The 18,821-nt window shown below is 40.2% G+C and overlaps 1 protein-coding gene across 1 annotated transcript in view; it reads left to right on the top strand.

The window, feature by feature from the left end:
- The window catches only part of LOC308689132 (stonustoxin subunit alpha-like), a 126,739-nt gene extending 108,320 nt beyond the window's left edge, over window positions 1-18,419 (top strand). Inside the window, exons 8-9 of the mRNA XM_081362697.1 lie at window positions 17,449-17,484; window positions 17,690-18,419. Coding sequence (XP_081218823.1) covers window positions 17,449-17,484; window positions 17,690-18,231 — 578 coding nt within the window. The 3' untranslated portion in view covers window positions 18,232-18,419. The remainder of the gene's footprint in view (window positions 1-17,448; window positions 17,485-17,689) is intronic.
- The last annotated feature ends 402 nt before the right edge of the window (window positions 18,420-18,821 follow it).

The raw sequence follows: 18,821 nt of genomic DNA, 5'->3' as shown, positions 1-18,821 counted from the left end.
CAACAATGGTAAAATGACCTGCTCTGATCACATGCTCTGGTAATAATAGCTTTATATTTTGTTTTAATAATTAAATTAAATAATAATAATAATAATAATCTGTTAAATTGATTATGTTGATTGATTATTGAAAAAGAATAATATATTGATATATTGATGTTTAATATTTTAATATAGGGCTATTTTCTGTTCCTTTTTTTCCCCTGTGTTGTTTAATTAGGTGATTCTAAGTTTAAATATTGATGATTACAAGATTGGGGGAAGCGCAATTAATTGCAATTAATTACATAAATTGTGCAATTAATTAGTTAATTTTTTTAATCGATTCCCAGCCCTAAAAAATATATATATTTCGCTTCATTCACAGTCAATGTTTGCATTGACAACCATATTTCCTAACATGTGTGGCTATAATTAAATCTATAACATGTTGTAAAGTGTTTCCCACTTGACTGAATATACAGGGCTTAAAGTATTCCGGTGGGGGGCCGGATTTCCGGCTTGAGGGCAGGTCCGGCCTCCAACGCAGGCAAAATTTACTTCTCAGGCTGCAAATTACAGTCTGAGGCACTTTAATCTGACTTGAATAACACACCGGTCCCCTTCAACCTAACTGTCACCACTATTCTGACCTACTAAGGCAAAAGACCTTAAAGGGGTGTTTCGGGATTTTTGACATCGGACCTCATTTTTAAGTCAGCCAGGTTGTTATTCATCAGTGGAGACATTTTTTAAAAAAAATTATCCAGTCCATATATTTGGATAGTTAGCCGATGCTAGGCTAGCGCGAGTCAATGGTATATGTTAGCCAGCCATTAAAAAACGTTTTACCCACTTCACAGTGCACCAAACGCAAATCAATTATAACACTAGACTATCGATGCAAATGTCCGTTGAGAGAATAATTTTAGAAATCAAACTTACCTTTCATCTCAATGATCCCAAAGGAACTAGTTTCTCAGCAGCTGCAGAATTTTACTTTGCTCCGGTTAGTAATGCGGCAAAAAGTAAACACAGAACAGAAGCGCACTACAGTCGTGTACCGGCTCACTCGGCTACCTAGGTAATCAATATCACTCCGCCGCTGCTGCTGTAGACAAGGCTTATGATTACAGGGAACAAATTATAACTAATGCAATGTGATGAAAGGTAAGTTTGATTTCTAAAATTATTCTCTCAATGGACATATACATCGATAGTCTAGTGTTATAATTGATTTGCGTTTGGTGCACTGTGGAGTGGGTAAAACGGTTTTTAATGGCTGGCTAACATATACCATTGACTCGCGCTAGCCTAGCATCGGCTAACTATCCAAATATAAGGACTGGATAATTTTTTTTTTTTAAATTCTCCACTGATAAATAACAACAAGGATGACTTAAAAATGAGGTCCGATGTCAAAAATCCCAAACCACCTCTTTAAGTCGCTAGAGTGTGGAACTGAGAAAAATGACTTTAAAGATTTTTAGTTGTCCCGTCAAATTAATTATAGGTTGGACACTGGAAATCTGGCAAATAGATGTTTTAGTAATGGAAATTATATACAAAAAAAAATCTTGAGCTCAAACTTGACTTTTGACCACTATTTTAAAGTTACTGTACTCTGCCTTTGTATTGTCAGCAAAAAGTGAGAAGTCATGCCAAGGCAAAAGGCAGTAACTTCCACATTATCAATATTTGGTTGCTGATCACCATTAACAAAATCATTATAGTAACACCTGTATAAAATCTAGTGATCATGGCATTTATTTTGTATGATTTACAGTTATTTATAGCCATCTACTTATTGCTATCCTGGGCTTTGGTTGCATTCTGATGGCATTATTAATACATTTGACATGACAAAATACCTCCATTGATATATTAGTCCGGCATTGGCTCGACCGTGTTTAGGGCGGGGCTGAAGGCGCCGGCGAAGTTTTGGCACTCTGCCAGCTAGATGCATGAGTGTTTCAACCAGGTCCTGTACCCGAACTGAGAGAGGCGGGGCTTTAATTCTTGGTTGTATTCATCTGATACGGCAATGTGTAACGTTTTTCTGTCAACTCTGCATAATCCTCCTCGATCGATATCGCATGTTTGTCGGGCGAATGGGGTTGCTGCACTTATCACCGGCGCTAAAATAAGCACTAAAAGGCTCTGTCGCTCTCATGAATTCATTCGCTGCATCGGATGTGGCATCCCTGGAGAGCACGGTGTCGGACCATCCCCGCTCCGCTACGTGCCTCCCTTCTGCAGCCGTGCGCGCGGTGAGACAGGTGCGCACGGGAAAGACACGCGGTGTATACTTGTATTTTACCTCCCATATATTAAGTGTTAGCACAAATTGGAAATAACTTAGGTCCAAATGTAGAGTAAATGTGTAATAAAAAGCGTAATAAAAAATAGCCTAGGCTACATTGCCTATATACAGTAGTCTCTATCTAACTTATTTTTTTTCCTTTTAAAGTACCGGATCGATAAATAGTATTGATAAGAGGAGTAGTATCGATAAATACTTAACGATACCCATACATAACAGTGACAGTATCATATTACTTAGTTTGGGGTTGAACTGGAGTGACAGTCCTATAGACTGTGAAAAACTTGCTCTTCTACAGTATATGGGCTCTTCAACTTGCTCTTTGTGTAACCCGATTTGGCAAACCTCGTCAATAGAGGGTTACACTCTATAGGGTTACACTCCTCGTCAATTGCATTCAATTAGCTGCAATTTGTTGCTGTCAGTGAGTTACAGCATGTCCACCATATCTTGTAGGGTTTTTGTATTAAGCCATTTGTGGTGCCCTTACCACATTGCGCCTCATATACTGTAAATGTTAGACACAAAGACAGGCTGGCATGAAATGGCTTGCATAATACTAAGTAAGGAGGCCATAATATTTTTGACTCATGGCTGAAGTTAAGTTTCTCCAGCTTTCCCAAGGTTGGCAAAAAAAAAAAAAAAAGCATCTCAAAATGCATCAGATTGATGCTTTAAAATATGGAATTTTCAAAATTTTCTTCCCAGGGGATCATGCCCCCAGACACCCCTAAAGGGGTAATATCCTTCTCACCTTTTTCACCCCTGACCCGTTTTCATGCCTGAAACGGGCTTGGTAAAAGCCCTGGATTGTATTTTGAGAGGATTTGATGGTAATTATTCATGTTTATGCAATAATTTAAATACAAAATCAAATTTTTTTAAAATATTTTTTCAATTAATGTAGTATTTCAGATTAATATAGAGTCTAGGCATTTTAAATAAATTTTTGAAGGCAGATTAGCTTTTTATTAGCTTTTTAGATTAGCTGGGATCGTGTTGAGACTTTGAAGCTGCATTGAGACTGACATTGAACCTTCAAACAGTTAGTTTCCATTGAAGTCCATTATATGAAGAAAAATCCTGGAATGTTTTCCTCAAAAACCTTAATTTTTTTCGACTGAAGAAAGAAAGACATTGACATCTTGGATGACATCGGGGTGAGTAAATTATCAGCAACATTAAAATTTTGATTATGACAACCAGTTGAAAACTATTTTACCCAGTGTATGCCTGTTATGCAGTTTTATGCTTTCAATAAAACTGCTGTTAGCGTAAAAAAAAAAATAAAAAAAAAATAAAAAAGAACATATTTTCCTTACACCTTGAATACATATGAGAGTACACACTTTTAGATTAAATCTATTTTTCAAGGAAAAACGTATTTCAACAAATATCCATTCTTAATAATATAAATTATTAATGTATAGATATCACTAGGCTACATGTTGTCATAAAAATAAACATTTTCTGATAAAAAAAAAAAAATTACAACATTAGCAACATTTTTTTGAAAGTGAACTAATCCTTTAAGCCCAATGTAGAAAGACCTCAGTCAATAATATATTTAACAAATACAAATCTCATTATTTATATTCTTTAATAATAATCATTATTAATGCAAAGCATGCAAAAGTTAATTGTAAAGGAAATAATCCTTTTTTTTTTTTTTTGGCCTGTCAGTAACACAGATAACACATGACATTACGTATGTGTAGCTATGCTATCATCATTCACTGCCTGTTTTTTTTTTTCTTTCTTTTTATTCTTCTGTTTTTTTATTCTCTAATATTTATTATTTTTTTTAATTTATATATATATTATTATTTTTATATTATTATTATTTATTTATTTTATTTTTATTTTTTTTCCTTCTTTAATTAATTAATTTAATGTAGTTTTTATATACCCTTTTATTTAATCATACTATGACAGACAAGGCCAGAGGACAGAGAAAACAAGAGAGAGAAAGAAGAGAGAGAGGAAAGACAAAAAAAATAAAATAATAATAATAATAAAAAAAAATGATAATAAAAATAATAAATGATAAAAATAAAGAATAAAAAAAAGGTTGTGGAAAAAATCAACAGAGAGGGGGGAAAGAGAGAGAGAAAGAAGGAAAATGGGGGAAAAGCGAGGAAAAAGACAAGAAAAAAAAAAAACAAAGAAAACACAAAAAACAAAAAACAGACAATTTGCTTCGATACCTGCAGACAAAAAGAGAAAACAACAGAAGACACAACATCAGAGAAACTGTAGCAACAACCAACATCTGTATGAATCACAATACATTCTAATAGTTAAATGTTATTGAGCAGCACACATAACTAATATTACAAAATAAGTTTAGAAGCAACAGCAAATCAAGACAATGTGTGTCTGTGAGCACCTGTTTTTACACCAATGTGAATGCTTGAGTGTCCACCTGTATGTGTGAGCGTGCTTGGCCCCCCAGGACACGGGACCCCCAGGGGGTCAATCGCAGGGACAACCGCGGCCCCCACCCAGAAAAGTGCAGAGGAGAACCCGAAGGTGGGACCCCTGACAGCCACAGTATAGACGCCCCAGGGTGCCGTGACGGCAAGCCCGCAGGCTCCGCCGGCAGCCGACCACACAAGGGCAGACCGGCCTCTGGGTCCGGAGATTCAAGGGCCCCCCCCCCAGCCCAGCAAAGCCAGCGGCCAGGCCCCGCCAGGCGACCGCCGCGAGCGTGCCAGCGCTCGCCCCGAGCATCCTGCCCCGGCGCAAGAAACCACCAACGCACCGGCGGCATCCTCCACCGGCAGGGCATGGTGGTGGGGTGGGGGTCAACTGAGATGATGAGTGAGGTGGAGTCTAAGGCCCCACCTGACACATAGACGTAGACGAACAAGCACATGTATACACAAGCATACATTCCCACCCTCATGCACGCAAACGAATATTCACACCCTCGCTCCACATGTAGACACACAAAAATGGACACGCTACCCACACTCGCACCCCCCATATACACTCTATACTCCTAGATCCAGGCACCCCCACCCCCAAGGGGGTAATCAGCGCCCGATCCCGGAGCTGAACCCCCTTCACTCTGGCGCGGGAACAGGAAGACCACCCCGGTCCCCGCAGCAGTAGAGAAGACCACCAGCCCTGACCAGGTGGCCAGCTCATCCTCACAGCCCCCAGCTCTGGACAGAGAACACAGAGAGCAGGGGTGTGAAAAAAAAATAAACATGCTTCACCCCACCCGCTCAAATGTAGTGTTGGTGTGTGTTGTTCTACGGTGCTTTAAAACAGGAGTGGTTTAAAACAGGGTAGGGGCACCCTCCACAAACTTGTGTCAGCTCGCCCCCTCCCTAGAGCCCTCAGTGTCTATGTGCAACTTAAAATTGAGAATTGGGCACTGGCACCAGAGGGAAGGCTGAATGAACAGACCGCCCTCCAGATGTCATTCAGTGTGCCCAACCCCCAAGGCCCTATATGTACGTGTCATGTGACAGTAAGTAAAGAGAGTGTCTAAGCTGTAATGTGTAATTGAGATGCAGGTGGCCACGAGGAGACAGAGGAGTACCACCTCCCCCGCATCCCAGCGACACACCCGCACCTCAAAACTCTATCTATGTGTTGGTGTATTGGAGCGGGAGAAGTGAAGCCTTAGGAATGGGGAGGAAAGCATCAGAAGGGGCAAAATGCCCACCACCCGCTTGGAGCCAGTTCCCCCACTGACCCCCACAGGCACCCCCGCTACCCCAAATCTGCCCAGGGCGAGGGGCCCAGGCCCATCCAGACCAGGGTCCATGGCAGCCCGGGGCGGCCTAACAGACCCCACAGCAGAGGAGAAACTACCCTACCCCATCATTCAGTCAGCTCCCAGACTACATAAGACAATAAGACACCCAGGTAAAGCCTGTTTCCTCACCTCTATTGGACCCCCCCCACCTCCTGTGGAGGCACCGATGCCCCGAAGACCCCCACACCAGGGCCGGGCCCAAGCGCATGCACCAACCCACGCTCCCGGCGGCACCCCAATCAGGACCCAAGCCCCCCTGGCCCAGCCGTAACCCCAACCCGGAGGCAGAGCGCCCCCAGACCCCCAAGCCACCCCCGGACCAACCCTGGAACAGTACGGCCGCCAGGCTGGGAACCTACGTCCGCCGGCACAGGCATCCCTAGCAGCGCTGCATGCAGCCACCAGAAAAACAGCACCCAAAAGTCACCAACACCCCATCCAGGCCAAGGCCGCAGCCCCAGCGCCGAACCCCCCCAGAAACCCACCCCCAGATGCCCCAAGCCCATATGGCCACCCCATGCCAAAAAAAAAAAAAAAAAAAAAAAAACACAGCCGGACAGAATCGGGACCCCCACTCATACTAGGTGATGGAGCTGATCAAAGGAGCCCAGAGAGATTGATCTAATGTGGCAGCGGAAGCTGTGTCAAGACTAATATAATCCCACAAATTATCTCTATATTGGTTGATATTAAGATTATTTTTATTTTTCCAGTTCATGAGGACAGTCTTCTTAGCAATGCATAGGGCAGTGAAAGCCATGTGGATTGTGTTGCCTTCTGTAGTGACACCATCTAAGTCGCCCAACAAGCAGATTGAAGGAGAGGCTGGAATAGAACATTTAAGACACTTTGATAGATCCTCACAAATCCTGTACCAGTACCTCTGAACAGGTGGACAGAACCATAAAGCGTGGATATAATTGTCAGGTGTATTATCTTTACAGTGTGAGCAGTTGTTAAAAGCTGTAAAACCCATCCTGAACATCCGATGACCTGTGTAGTACACTCTATGCAGGATTTTGTACTGTATTAATTGTAAACCAGGATTTCTAATCAGTTCAAAGGTTCTTAAACATATCAGAGACCAGAAATTATGGTCCCAGCATATTGATAGATCTGCCTCCCATTTTGCAGTAGGAAGTGATACTGATTCATCTATTTTGGAAAGTGTCCTGTATATTTTAGACATTAATTTGGGGGTTTTGAGATTAAGAAAATCTTCCACACTTGGTGGTATTTGTAATTTGATATGATTAGTCTTAAATTTCTTTTTAACAATAGATTTAATTTGTTGATATTCTAAAAATCTGTGTTTATTAATCCCATAATGTTTAACTAATTTGTCAAAGGGAATAAAGTCTGTCCCTTCGAATATATGTTCCAGGTATTTAATACCTTTACACCTCCAATCTGTGAAGTTCATCATATTGTTATATAGCAATATGTCAGGATTGTTCCAGATGGGGGTGCGTTTGCATGGGATCAGTGAAGACTCATTCATTTTTAGAAACTCCCACCATGCTGTCAGGGAAGAGCTGATACTGATGCTTTTGAAGCATACGTGTTGTTTGCTGATCGAACTAATGAATGGCAAATCCGAAATCTCTATATTATTGCATAATGCCTGTTCTACATCTAGCCAAGGCTCATCTAAGAGGGACTGTCTTAACCATCCTGAAATATGTTGAAGCCTGTTGGCTAAAAAATAGTGGTGAAAGTTAGGTAGATCTAGTCCTCCTTTATCCTTGGTCTTTTGCAGTGTTTTTAAGCTAATACGCGGAGGTTTACCTTTCCAAAGGAATTTAGAGATGGAGGAGTCCAGAGATCTAAACCAGTCAGGTGATGGTTTGCTCGGGATCATTGCAAATAAGTAATTAATTCTTGGCAAAACCATCATTTTTATTGAGGCGACTCTTCCCATGAGTGATATGGGTAGAGACTTCCATCTGGTTAGATCATCTTCTACCTTCTTTAAAAGTGGGATGTGGTTTAACTTAATCAAATCTGCCAGCCTAGGAGAAACATTAATACCTAAATATTTTATATTTCCAGATTGCAGTAGAGTGGAAGAATTCTGGAAGGAGCAATTAATCGGAAGAGCTGTTGATTTTAACCAGTTTATTGAATAATCTGAGACTCTTGAGAAAGAGTTTATTAATGCAATTACCTCAGAGAAAGTGGTTTGTGAATGCTGGAGAAAAAGTAACACATCCTCTGCGTAAAGACTAACTCTATGTTCTACATTCTTGCATTTAATGCCTTTAATCACTGTAGCTTGTCTAATTACTGCTGCTAGTGGTTCAATAAAAACTGCGAACAGTGAGGGGGAGAGGGGGCATCCCTGCCTGGTGCCCCTTTTAAGATAGAACCTAGAGGATGTTTGGGCATTAGTCCTGACACATGCTGTTGGAGAGTTATATAATATTTTTAACCAGTTTATGAGAGAGTTTCCGAAACCAAATTTATGTAAAGTTGCAAATAGAAAATTCCAGTTAACCCTATCAAACGCTTTTTCTGCATCTAAAGACAATATTGTAATTTGAAGGTTTCTATTGCATGAATAGTCTATCAGGTTAAGTAACCTACGTGTGTTTGTTGAAGAGTGCCTCCCCTTTATAAAACCAGTTTGGTCGGAATGAATTATGAAAGGGGTTATCTTCTCTATTCTTTTTGAGATAGCTTTGCAGATTATTTTAGTGTCCACATTAATAAGGGATATTGGCCGATAGCTGGTAGGCAATACCGGGTCTTTGCCTGGTTTTAGCAAGAGACTAATGTTGGCAGAATTCATATTTGGTGGAAGTCTGCTATTTTCTTTCGTTTCCTGCAACATTCTGTAGAATGTTGGTGCCAGAATTGCCCAGAATTCTTTATAGAATTCTGCTGGAAAGCCATCTGGACCTGGAGCCTTTTTATTGGGCATACTGTTCAAGGCTTCTTGAAGTTCATCTAATGTCAGTGGAGAATCCAATGCCATCGCTTGATTGTCTGATAATTTCGGAAGAGTTATATTGTCAAGAAATTGGTCAATTTCGTCTTTAGATGGGTTTATCTGTGGAGAATATAAAGATTTGTAAAAGTCCCTGAAAGTGTTGTTTATTCTTTCAGGGTCGTATACTATATCCCCAGTTAAATCTTTAACAGCACATATAGTTGTTTTTTCTTTATTTATTTTTAACTGGTTCGCTAGGAATTGACCTGATTTGTTACCATATTCAAATTCTTGCCAGCGAAGTCTTTGTGCTAAGAATTTAGTTTTTTTATTAATAATTTCATTTAATTCTAGTTTTGTTTTATATATTTTTTTCAGCATTTCTTGTTCCTGGGAGGATACGTAGGCTTCTTCTAAAGTTTTTATGGTTTCTTCTAATTCCTTAATACGTTTATTTTCTCTTTTCTTTTTATGCGATGAGAATGAGATTATTCTACCTCTCATCACGGCTTTGCCTGCTTCCCAGAGAACAGATGCTGATGTTCCAGGCAGGTCATTATAGTCTAAATATAAAGCCCACTCTTCTTTAAAATATTTAATAAAATCGTCGTCTTTAAGCAATGATGTATTAAATCTCCAGTTATTGCTTGGTGGGGTGGCCTTCTTATTTACTAGAATTATAGAAACAGCAGCATGATCGCTGACAGCTATAGGGTTTATCTCTGTGTCTGAAATGTCACTCAGCAGCGAGCTGCTGACTAAGAAATAATCCAGACGAGAGTATGAATGATGGACATGTGAGAAGAAAGTATATTCCCTACTGTTAGGGTGAAAAGAACGCCTGCATCGCAAAGTCCATAGTCGCTCATGTACTGTTTAACTATATTTACGGATTCCCAATTGCGCTGAGTTCCAGCTGTACTCAGCCTGTCCATTTCTTTATTTAGTCCAAAGTTGAGGTCTCCCCCAAGAACAAGTGCACAATCTAGGTGTTCAGAGAGTGCGGTAAAAAAACCATGAAAAAAAGAGGGGTCGTCAACATTTGGACCATATATACTAACAATACATAACTTTTTGTCAAATATAGATAATTTAATGATTAAAAATCTACCTTCTGGATCAATAACTGTATTGAGTACTGTGAAATTAACATTTTTATGTATTAAAATTGCTACTCCCCTTTGCCTAGAGTTATAGCAGGCTGAGAAGACATTAGGAAACTCAGTTGTTTTAAGTTGATCTGTAGCTGTGGGAGCTCTATGAGTCTCTTGAAGTAAAACAACGTCTGCCTGTAGTTTTTTAAGATGGCTAAATATTTTTAATCTCTTTTCTCTGGAGCCAGCTCCATTCACATTCCATGTGACAAACCTCAGTGCACCCATAAGTGTGTGTGTGTAGCTAATGCTGCTCGCTGCTCAAATGAGTAAGATATAAGCAGGCGTATACGCGCTTGTATGCGAGTATGTCCTTCATGTCTGTGTGCGCTGTAAAGTCGGAGTAGTTGCATTGGTCGCTGAGTGTGTACATGGTCGTGCCGCGCAGATGTGTGATATAGGGTGTTGTGTGTGTATTTGTAGTAAAGCAGGTGATCGGTGCAGTAAAAGGAATTGGAAGTAAGAAAGACATACAAAGAAGAAAGTAGATAGGGATGGAAGTAAAAACTTGACAGAAACGAAAACATTGCACCAACATTTAAACGCTGCGGAGACTAACGGTATCGTGTTTATTATGATATCGTATTAAATTAGCGAATTTACATAAATAGTTAGAGTAAAAATTGAAGAATAAGAGAGGAAAAAAAAAAAAAAGAAAAGAAAAATATAACGGATTCTTATCTGGAGTGGTATTAATATAACCACGGAGTGGTCCTGAGGTTGCGGTAAAGCTGCCCGTCCACGTAGAGCCGGTCCACGGCGATGACAGCTCGGGAGCCCTTTTGGATGAGACTGTGTCGAATTGGGAACAGAATTTTGCGTCGTTCCAAGATTTCTTTGGGGAACTGGTCGTTTACGCCGAAGTCTGTTCCTTTCAGCTCCCTGCCGCGACTCTTCACCTGCTCTTTCTGCTTGAAGTATCCGAATTTGGCCACAATAGGACGCGGCCTCGGGGCTCCAGGTTTCTTCGTTCCCATCCGATGTACTCTTTCGAAGCAGATGTTTTCCACGGTGTCTTCCGGAAGCTTCAGGTATGTCTTGATAAAGCTTTTAACCGTAGCTTCTGCGTCCTCATCGGCAGATTCCGGGATGCCTGAAAACACCAGGTTATCTCTCATGCTACGGGCCTGGAGATCGATGACAGTGTCTTTTATTTTTTTATTTTCTTCACTTAGATGGGTCACATTCTCCGTTAGAGACTTGACCGAGTCCCGTAGTGATGCATTTTCAGCCGCGAGTGTTTCCACCTGCTGCTGGCTGAATTCCAGTGATTCCCTCAGGGATTTGAATTCACGGTGCAGGATCTCGACCAGGGACAACCTCGCGTCGAAGCTGGACAACCGCTTATCGATTGAATCCAGGATGTCGGTAAAGCTTTTACCCGTCGGCGATGTTGTTTCAGGTGAGACTGCCGAGCGACTTCTTTTGGAAGACGGCGTCTCGGTTTTAGCTGGAGAACATGCATTTTGGTTTTTCTTCATGACTATATTGAAGCACCAGTCGATGTATTCCTGAAGACTTTCTAAATTTTCTTCGTTTTCCTCGCTGTTCATTCAGTTTTTCCGCCAAGTCTCCAGCGTCTGACGTCACCTACAGCATTTCCGCCCCTGGTGTCAGAAGTGGGAGTGTGTTTTCTGATGTGTCTGATAATCCTACTAAAACCCTTCTACTCTCTTGCTCCAGTTTCTATAATCGGAATCTCCACTACCATTTCTACTAGTGCTTACCCGAACCCTCTGAGCGTCCATTGTAACGATCACCAGCTGGAGTGCCCTTGAGAGCCACCAGAGGGCACTCCACATAAGACTATTATCACTCACAAACTACATTTCCCAGAACTCACTGCCCAGACTCATCATCACTTATCACTGATCACATTCACCTGTACCTCATTCACTGATTGCATTCACCTGTGTCTCTTCATCCTGTTAGTCTCAGTCCATAGCTGTGTCCCAATGTGAAGTCTGCATCCTCCGAAGTCCGTATTTGAAGGCCGATTGCGTCACAGCGGCGCGTCGAAACGTCACAGCGGAGCGACGAAGGATGTCCCAATTCAAAGGCTGCACACTTCGGAGGTCGCATTTGAAGGCCGATTGCGTCACCGCGGCGCGATGAAGGCTGTCCCAATTCAATTCTGCATCCTCCGAAGTCCGTATTCGAAGGCCGGTTGCGTCATCGCGGCGCGACGAAGGCTAAAGCGACGCCAAATGCACCCTTCGTTTCCCCGTGAAAGGAAGGATACATAAATGGACACTTTGCGGACTATCCTACCCCATAATTCATCGCGCGGCGGTGACGACAACATTTTTATAAAAAAAAAAAAAAAGACGGCCGAGAGTTCGCTGGTGGACGGCAAATTCACATTTAAATGTAAGTATTATGTTTTCATTTACTCAAATAACTTAGCTAGTGAAACCTGAGTTAAAAGCCACAAGTTTTTCTTTCTTATAAACTTCACCTTAACTCCATCACCATTGCGTGGCTTCATTTGTCAGGTGGTCTGAGGCAAAACTTGTGCTAATAGTTTAATAATTGTTTCAGGGAGCAAGGAGCAGACAGCTCAATTTATTAAACTGCAATTTAAAAAAAAAAAAATTAAAAAAAAATAAATGACATTATATTGTAATATTTGCACAAGTCTGTGAAACTTGTGTAAATAAGAAATATCACTCACCCTATAAAGCCCACAACAATAGGAAAAGCAGTACCATAGATGAGGCAATGGGGTTTCACTTGTATGTGTTTTTGTAGTGCTGTCATGCAAGCCATGTCTACAAAGGTTTTAACCAAATTTGAGTATTCATGAATATGATTTCTGAATATGAATGATTTTAAAAATACAAAGTAAGAAAGTTGAGATCACATCTTTGCTGAAATGTATTGTGCTGTTGTTGTTAACAAGCCATGGTTAATTTGCTCTGCCTTAGGATTGCACGTGTCCTGGGACAGGTGATGGTGTGAGTGGGGAAACCCTCGGCTGAAACTTGGCCCTGGTTTGTCCTCATGGATGAGATGTTGGGACAGAGGCATTGCACCCTCATTGCCTCAATCCCTGAGGACACATCAGGGCCGAGTTCAGCAGTGTGTGACCAAGAAGAGGAGGAGCCAGGGGCACCAGCATCAGCACCACGAAGAAGGCGAGACAGAGAGGACGAGTTTTTGGACTTGATTAGAGAAGACATGGGACTGCAGAGGCGAGGAGAGCACAAGAGAGAATGGACAGGCTGTTTTCTCTTCTTGAAAGAATGATTGAAAAATATGTATATATATTATATTCTTTAACTTTTTTCACTTATATTTTTTTTAAAGGAAAAAAATTATGCAACTTTAAATGTGTAAATAAAAGAGAATTCATTGCTCTGGACATTGTTTATTTTTGTAATGACAGTCATAATTTCTACATGAAACAAATTCTTCTATAACGTTTTTCCCCCAACTATTTACAACAAACGTTAAACATCTCAAAATCAACATAAACATTTAAATTGTACAGTACATAAAATAAGAAAAATGATGTAGACTTATTCAGCTGAGTTGGAGACACTGGTGTGCTGCTGGACCGGGATGGGCTCCACAATAGAGACCCTGGTAAGGCCTCCTGCTGGTGGGACATCATCTGGGATGCTCTCCAGAGTGTTTGACTGCATATTTTCACTATCCACTAAGTTGTCTACCAACAGGTTTGCAGGGCTGACTCATGGAATAAATATTGAGATACTTTATTACACTGAAGTACTTTTAATAACCACTAATACCGCTTTGGTGAAAAACTACTAGTCATGTATTTCTAACCCTAGTTAAGCAAAATTATCTTGCATACTCTAATGTACTTAAGGTATCAAGAGTAAAAGTAAAGGAATTCTGGAGGGGAAAAAAACTTGTCAGGGTTTTTATGATGGTTCTGCTTTTATATTACTGCATATGTTGCATTTTACTTCGGAATATTTTTAAGGTTGATACATTTATGTACTTTTGTGTAGTTTATTGTAAAACAATGCATCATATTGTAAAATAACATACTGTAATTTTGTAGTCCTGTGTGGGAAAATCACTTCGAGTAGCCTACCGGACCGGTCTAGCCTATGGAGGATTGTTCTTGTCGCCTAGCAACAGTAGTGACTGACAGCTGCCGATCACGAGCGGGAGTTACATTCGCACTGGACTTTATTCAACTGGGTTTTTATATTCAAATAGGGTTGAAAACCTGTGTAAATATATTTACCAAGGTCCATTTATGTGCATAATAAAAAAAGAATACACTAGCCTACAAAATCGCATCAAGGTAAGATATAAATGAACATTTGAATCTTCGGCTAAGCCGAAAGTACATGACCTGAAACATCCTTAATACCATGTCCTCCAGTAAAATATAAAAAATGACAATTCTGGCTCCATAGCTGTTTACTTAATTTTATCAAATGAATTGTCAGGATGGCAGCATAGGCTACTCTCGCACCGTTGCTTGGCGCCTGGAGCGGTAATCGGGAACACCTGGCTGCGCAATTAGGAAATCCTACGAAGGCTGCATGGTGTGTCGTTCGGAGGACGCATAGGCTGCATCGTTTGAAGTCCGCAGCCTTCGAAGGATGCAGTCTTCACATTGGGACACAGCTTTTATATACCTTGTTCATTCATTCACTCACCGCGAAGTCTTGTTTGTGTCACACTGCATTTCTGAGCATTCTCCTAGTTTTCGTGTTTCTTGATTCTGGATATCTTGCCCTGTTCCCTGGATTACTCTCTCGCCTCTGGTCCCTGCCTGTTTTGTTTGTATGTTTGTTTGTTTTTGACTGCCTGCCTGTGTATGACCCTTGCCTGTACATTGGATTACGCCTCTGGATAACCCTTAAAATAAAGCTGCTTTTGGATCCTCAACCTTCGTGTTTCGGAGCAGTTCGTGACACCCATACACTCGAATAACACCAAAACACAACAGAAATTCACAAAAGACATCAATTTTATTCGCTCGCTGTAATCCAAATCTTTAGAATCCATACTGTGACTGTGACACATCGTCATATGAACGACTTTTGGTGGCACTTTGACATTTTCACAATAAATAAATGATTGTAATTACACTTGTCTGTCTGTTATGTTTTTCTTCATAACGTTACGTAGTTTGAAGAAATGGTTATGTGTTAGGCGTAGCGGCCTAACCTAGCAGCTCAAAACATCTTTTAATGCTATATATGTATACATATTATATCTTTTTTAAAATTGTAATTTTCCAAATTCCGCCACATCTGTTCATTACGTTTTATTCTGTTTAAATTCTGTATAAAAAGGGTATGTTTAGGTAAAAGGAAAATTATACAGATATCTTTATGCTATAAAAGATTTGTAAATATGTAACGTTCTGTAGCTGTAAAAACGTAATAATGCTACGTCTAAATGTTGCAGATACGTCCACATTATACATTTTAGCATCTATCCAAATGTAAAAAACAAAAACGTACATTTTTGTGTCTCTGAAAATTACGTATTAATACCTACGTATTAACGATGGGACCAGGCTGTTCAATGATAAAATGAGAAAGATGAGAACAGATTCAATATTTTAGCAGATTACAGCTTAATATACTGTATGAATTAGTTCACCACATCATGACAGCAATATTACAGACAACACAACTCGCCGTATTACAGCTCATTCAAATGTAATGTGACTCCGCCCACGGAGAGCGCGCACTACTCAAACACAAATGTCTGAGGCAATCCTGCAAACGCCCCCATATCAGCTCGAGAAAACACAAGTTTATTCAGATCATTACTTGTTTACACCGTCTCGCAGCGCTGTGAGGAATAATAATAATGGAAACTGTACCTCATAAGTGCGGGTATATCGAGGAGCGAGCTGAGGAATACTGTAGTAAGTTTTTTTTTCCGTCTCACGTGAATCGGGTTTCTGTTTATGAATAAATGAACGGCAGAGATGCGCGCTGTTTACCACAGCTCGCACACTCGCGTTTCTGTGTGAATGAATGATGATGTTTTAGCAAACTGTATTGCTATACTGAGATGAGTAAAAATCGACAACATTTTGTTGACTAGATTTGGGTACAGTTTTTACTGTAGAATATACTGCCACATCAAATAAGCTTTTGTTTAGCAATTTCTATATAAATACTATTTTTGTCAAAAATAAAGTCATCAACTAAGATGTTAGCTGTTCCAATGTTGGCTATATTCAAACTAATGAATACATAGATAAAATGTAGGCCTATAATCATTTTTTTTTTTTTACAAAAAAAGTACACTTGAAATATTGTTGAAATTGTAATTATTGTTGTAATTGTAACCTTTTTAATAAAATAGCAAAACATATTTACAAGATAAATGTAAGCAAAATCTTAAATGGTCAATATAAGTCTTCTTCTAAATATATCTTTTGTCCTTGCATTGTGGCTCAGTCAGTGTCACCTGAATGAATGGCTAATTACGCATAATGGGTGGGACATTGTATTCTCAGGTGTAAACCACTCCTTGTTCACGCCCCCCTCGCATATTGGCTTTCCAAGCAAAACCTGTTTTACATCAATTTAAATCAATGTATTGTCTTATGAGAACGATAAAGCAAGACTATTTTCACATAATTTTGAAGCCAGAACTCGAAGAGACAAAAGTCTTATTGACACATATTTATTATGAGTTTTGTGGTCTTATTTTGTGGTCTTTCAATAACCACGCATAAACATTATTCTCTTAAAAATTATTACACCTTTGCCATGAACATGTTTATAAATAACTGAAAAAAACACAAATGTCAGAGCATGTCAGAACACCTCCAGTGCCCAGAAAACCCCTCAGACCCCAGAGGGTTAAAACCAAACATCAATTATGCATGTTTATGATTTTAATAATTAGAACTAAAATGTGGCTTTCATGTATTCACAGAAATTCTCATAATAAGCAGTAGAATGATTAAAATGATTGAGCATTAGACATGTATTGATCAATTGATGTCTCTTTGAAAAAGAATAAACAGGAGGTTGAGCTTTAATCCAAGTCTTATAAAGCAATATGATTACTTTGAATATGATTAATATGATTAACCATATTCCCTCTGATCTGTGCTCAGTTCATGTCTACAGAAGGCAAATCAAATATGGTGACGTCACTGATATCAAACCCTCAACAGTGGTTGTGTCAGGATCTGGGCTCTGTAAACAGCAGAGACATCTCTAAAGATCTTCTGTGTTGGAGGATTTATGCATGTGTTAGCAGTGGATGCAGGATCACTTTCTCTTGACATGATAATCACACTCTTCATGTCTGTTGATTTCCACAGTCACTGTTTCCAAGACCAGGAACGACTTCCTTCAATGTAAGTCAGAACACAAGCAGAGAATCTAACTGAGTGTGTTCATTAGAAGCTGAAAGAAAACAGGACAGAAGAGTTTTAGAGTTGATCATGTGAATGATGATTACACTGCACTGAGACACTGCTGATATACTGAACATGAAGAGTTCAGATACATTAAAAGATCAGATTCATAACTCCTGACTGTGTTGTGTTTTATCTCCATCAGATTCCCATCAGCTCACACTGGATCTGAACACAGTACATAAAAACCTCCGTCTGTCTGAGGGGAACAGAGTGGTTACTTACACTCACCCAGAGCGTCAGCCGTATCCTGATCATCCAGACAGATTTGATTATCATCGTCAGGTGTTGTGTAGAGAGAGTGTGAGAGGACGCTCTTACTGGGAGATTGAGTGGAGTGGTGGTGATGGTGTGTCTATATCAGTGTCATATAAGAGCATCAGCAGGAAGGGACAGGGTGATGAGTGTAAGTTTGGAGCTAATGATCAGTCCTGGAATTTGTTCTGCTCTCCCTGCAAATACGAATTCTGGCACAATGACATAGGGACTGATCTCCCTGTTGAGTCCAGCAGTCGTAGAGTAGGAGTGTATGTGGATCACAGAGCAGGAACTCTGTCCTTCTACAGCGTCAGCGGAGACACTATGACCCTCATACACACAGTCCAGACCACATTCACTCAGCCGCTCTATCCTGGGTTTGGGGTTTATAGCTCAGTGAAACTGTTGATGAATAAGAATAGCCTGTAGAGAGATTCTACCCATAATGCTTTGAGCTGCATGATAAATCAGTAACAGTGAGATGTTATAGAGTCTCTTATTTTTTCGTCATTACATTAATAACCGAACTTCTGTTACTAAATTTACTCAGAACTGCTGAACTTCTGTCACTTAAATATCATGTCAGAATAACGGTGTAAAAAAATCCTCATATAGACATCAGTGTGTGTGTGTGTGTGTGTAACGGACGGTCAAAAAGTAAGGCGAGGATTCAAAAGCAGATAAGGATATTTATTAAATAAACAAAACAGAACTACAAACAAAAACCTCCCTATGAGGGAAAAACAAGACAGGCAACAATCAAGAACATAACACTTAGGGAAACATAGACAACGAACCAGCACAGGACTTCTTCTTCTTCTTTGGGTTTTAGGGCGCTTTCACACTGGCAGTTTAGTGCGGACCGGGGCACGGTTCGCATGAAAAATCACTAATGTGAACGCTGTCATCGGAGCCGGGTGCGCACTAGATTACCGAACCCGAGACTACCTGGAGGAGGTGGTCTGAGCTCGGTTGCTCCCGAACCGTGGTGCGGTTCGCGTTAATGTGCAAGCAACACG

This window comes from Scardinius erythrophthalmus, assembly GCF_964197995.2.
Source record: "Scardinius erythrophthalmus genome assembly, chromosome: 4".
Lineage (NCBI taxonomy): Eukaryota > Metazoa > Chordata > Actinopteri > Cypriniformes > Leuciscidae > Scardinius > Scardinius erythrophthalmus.
This window is presented reverse-complemented; position numbering and strand designations above follow the sequence as displayed.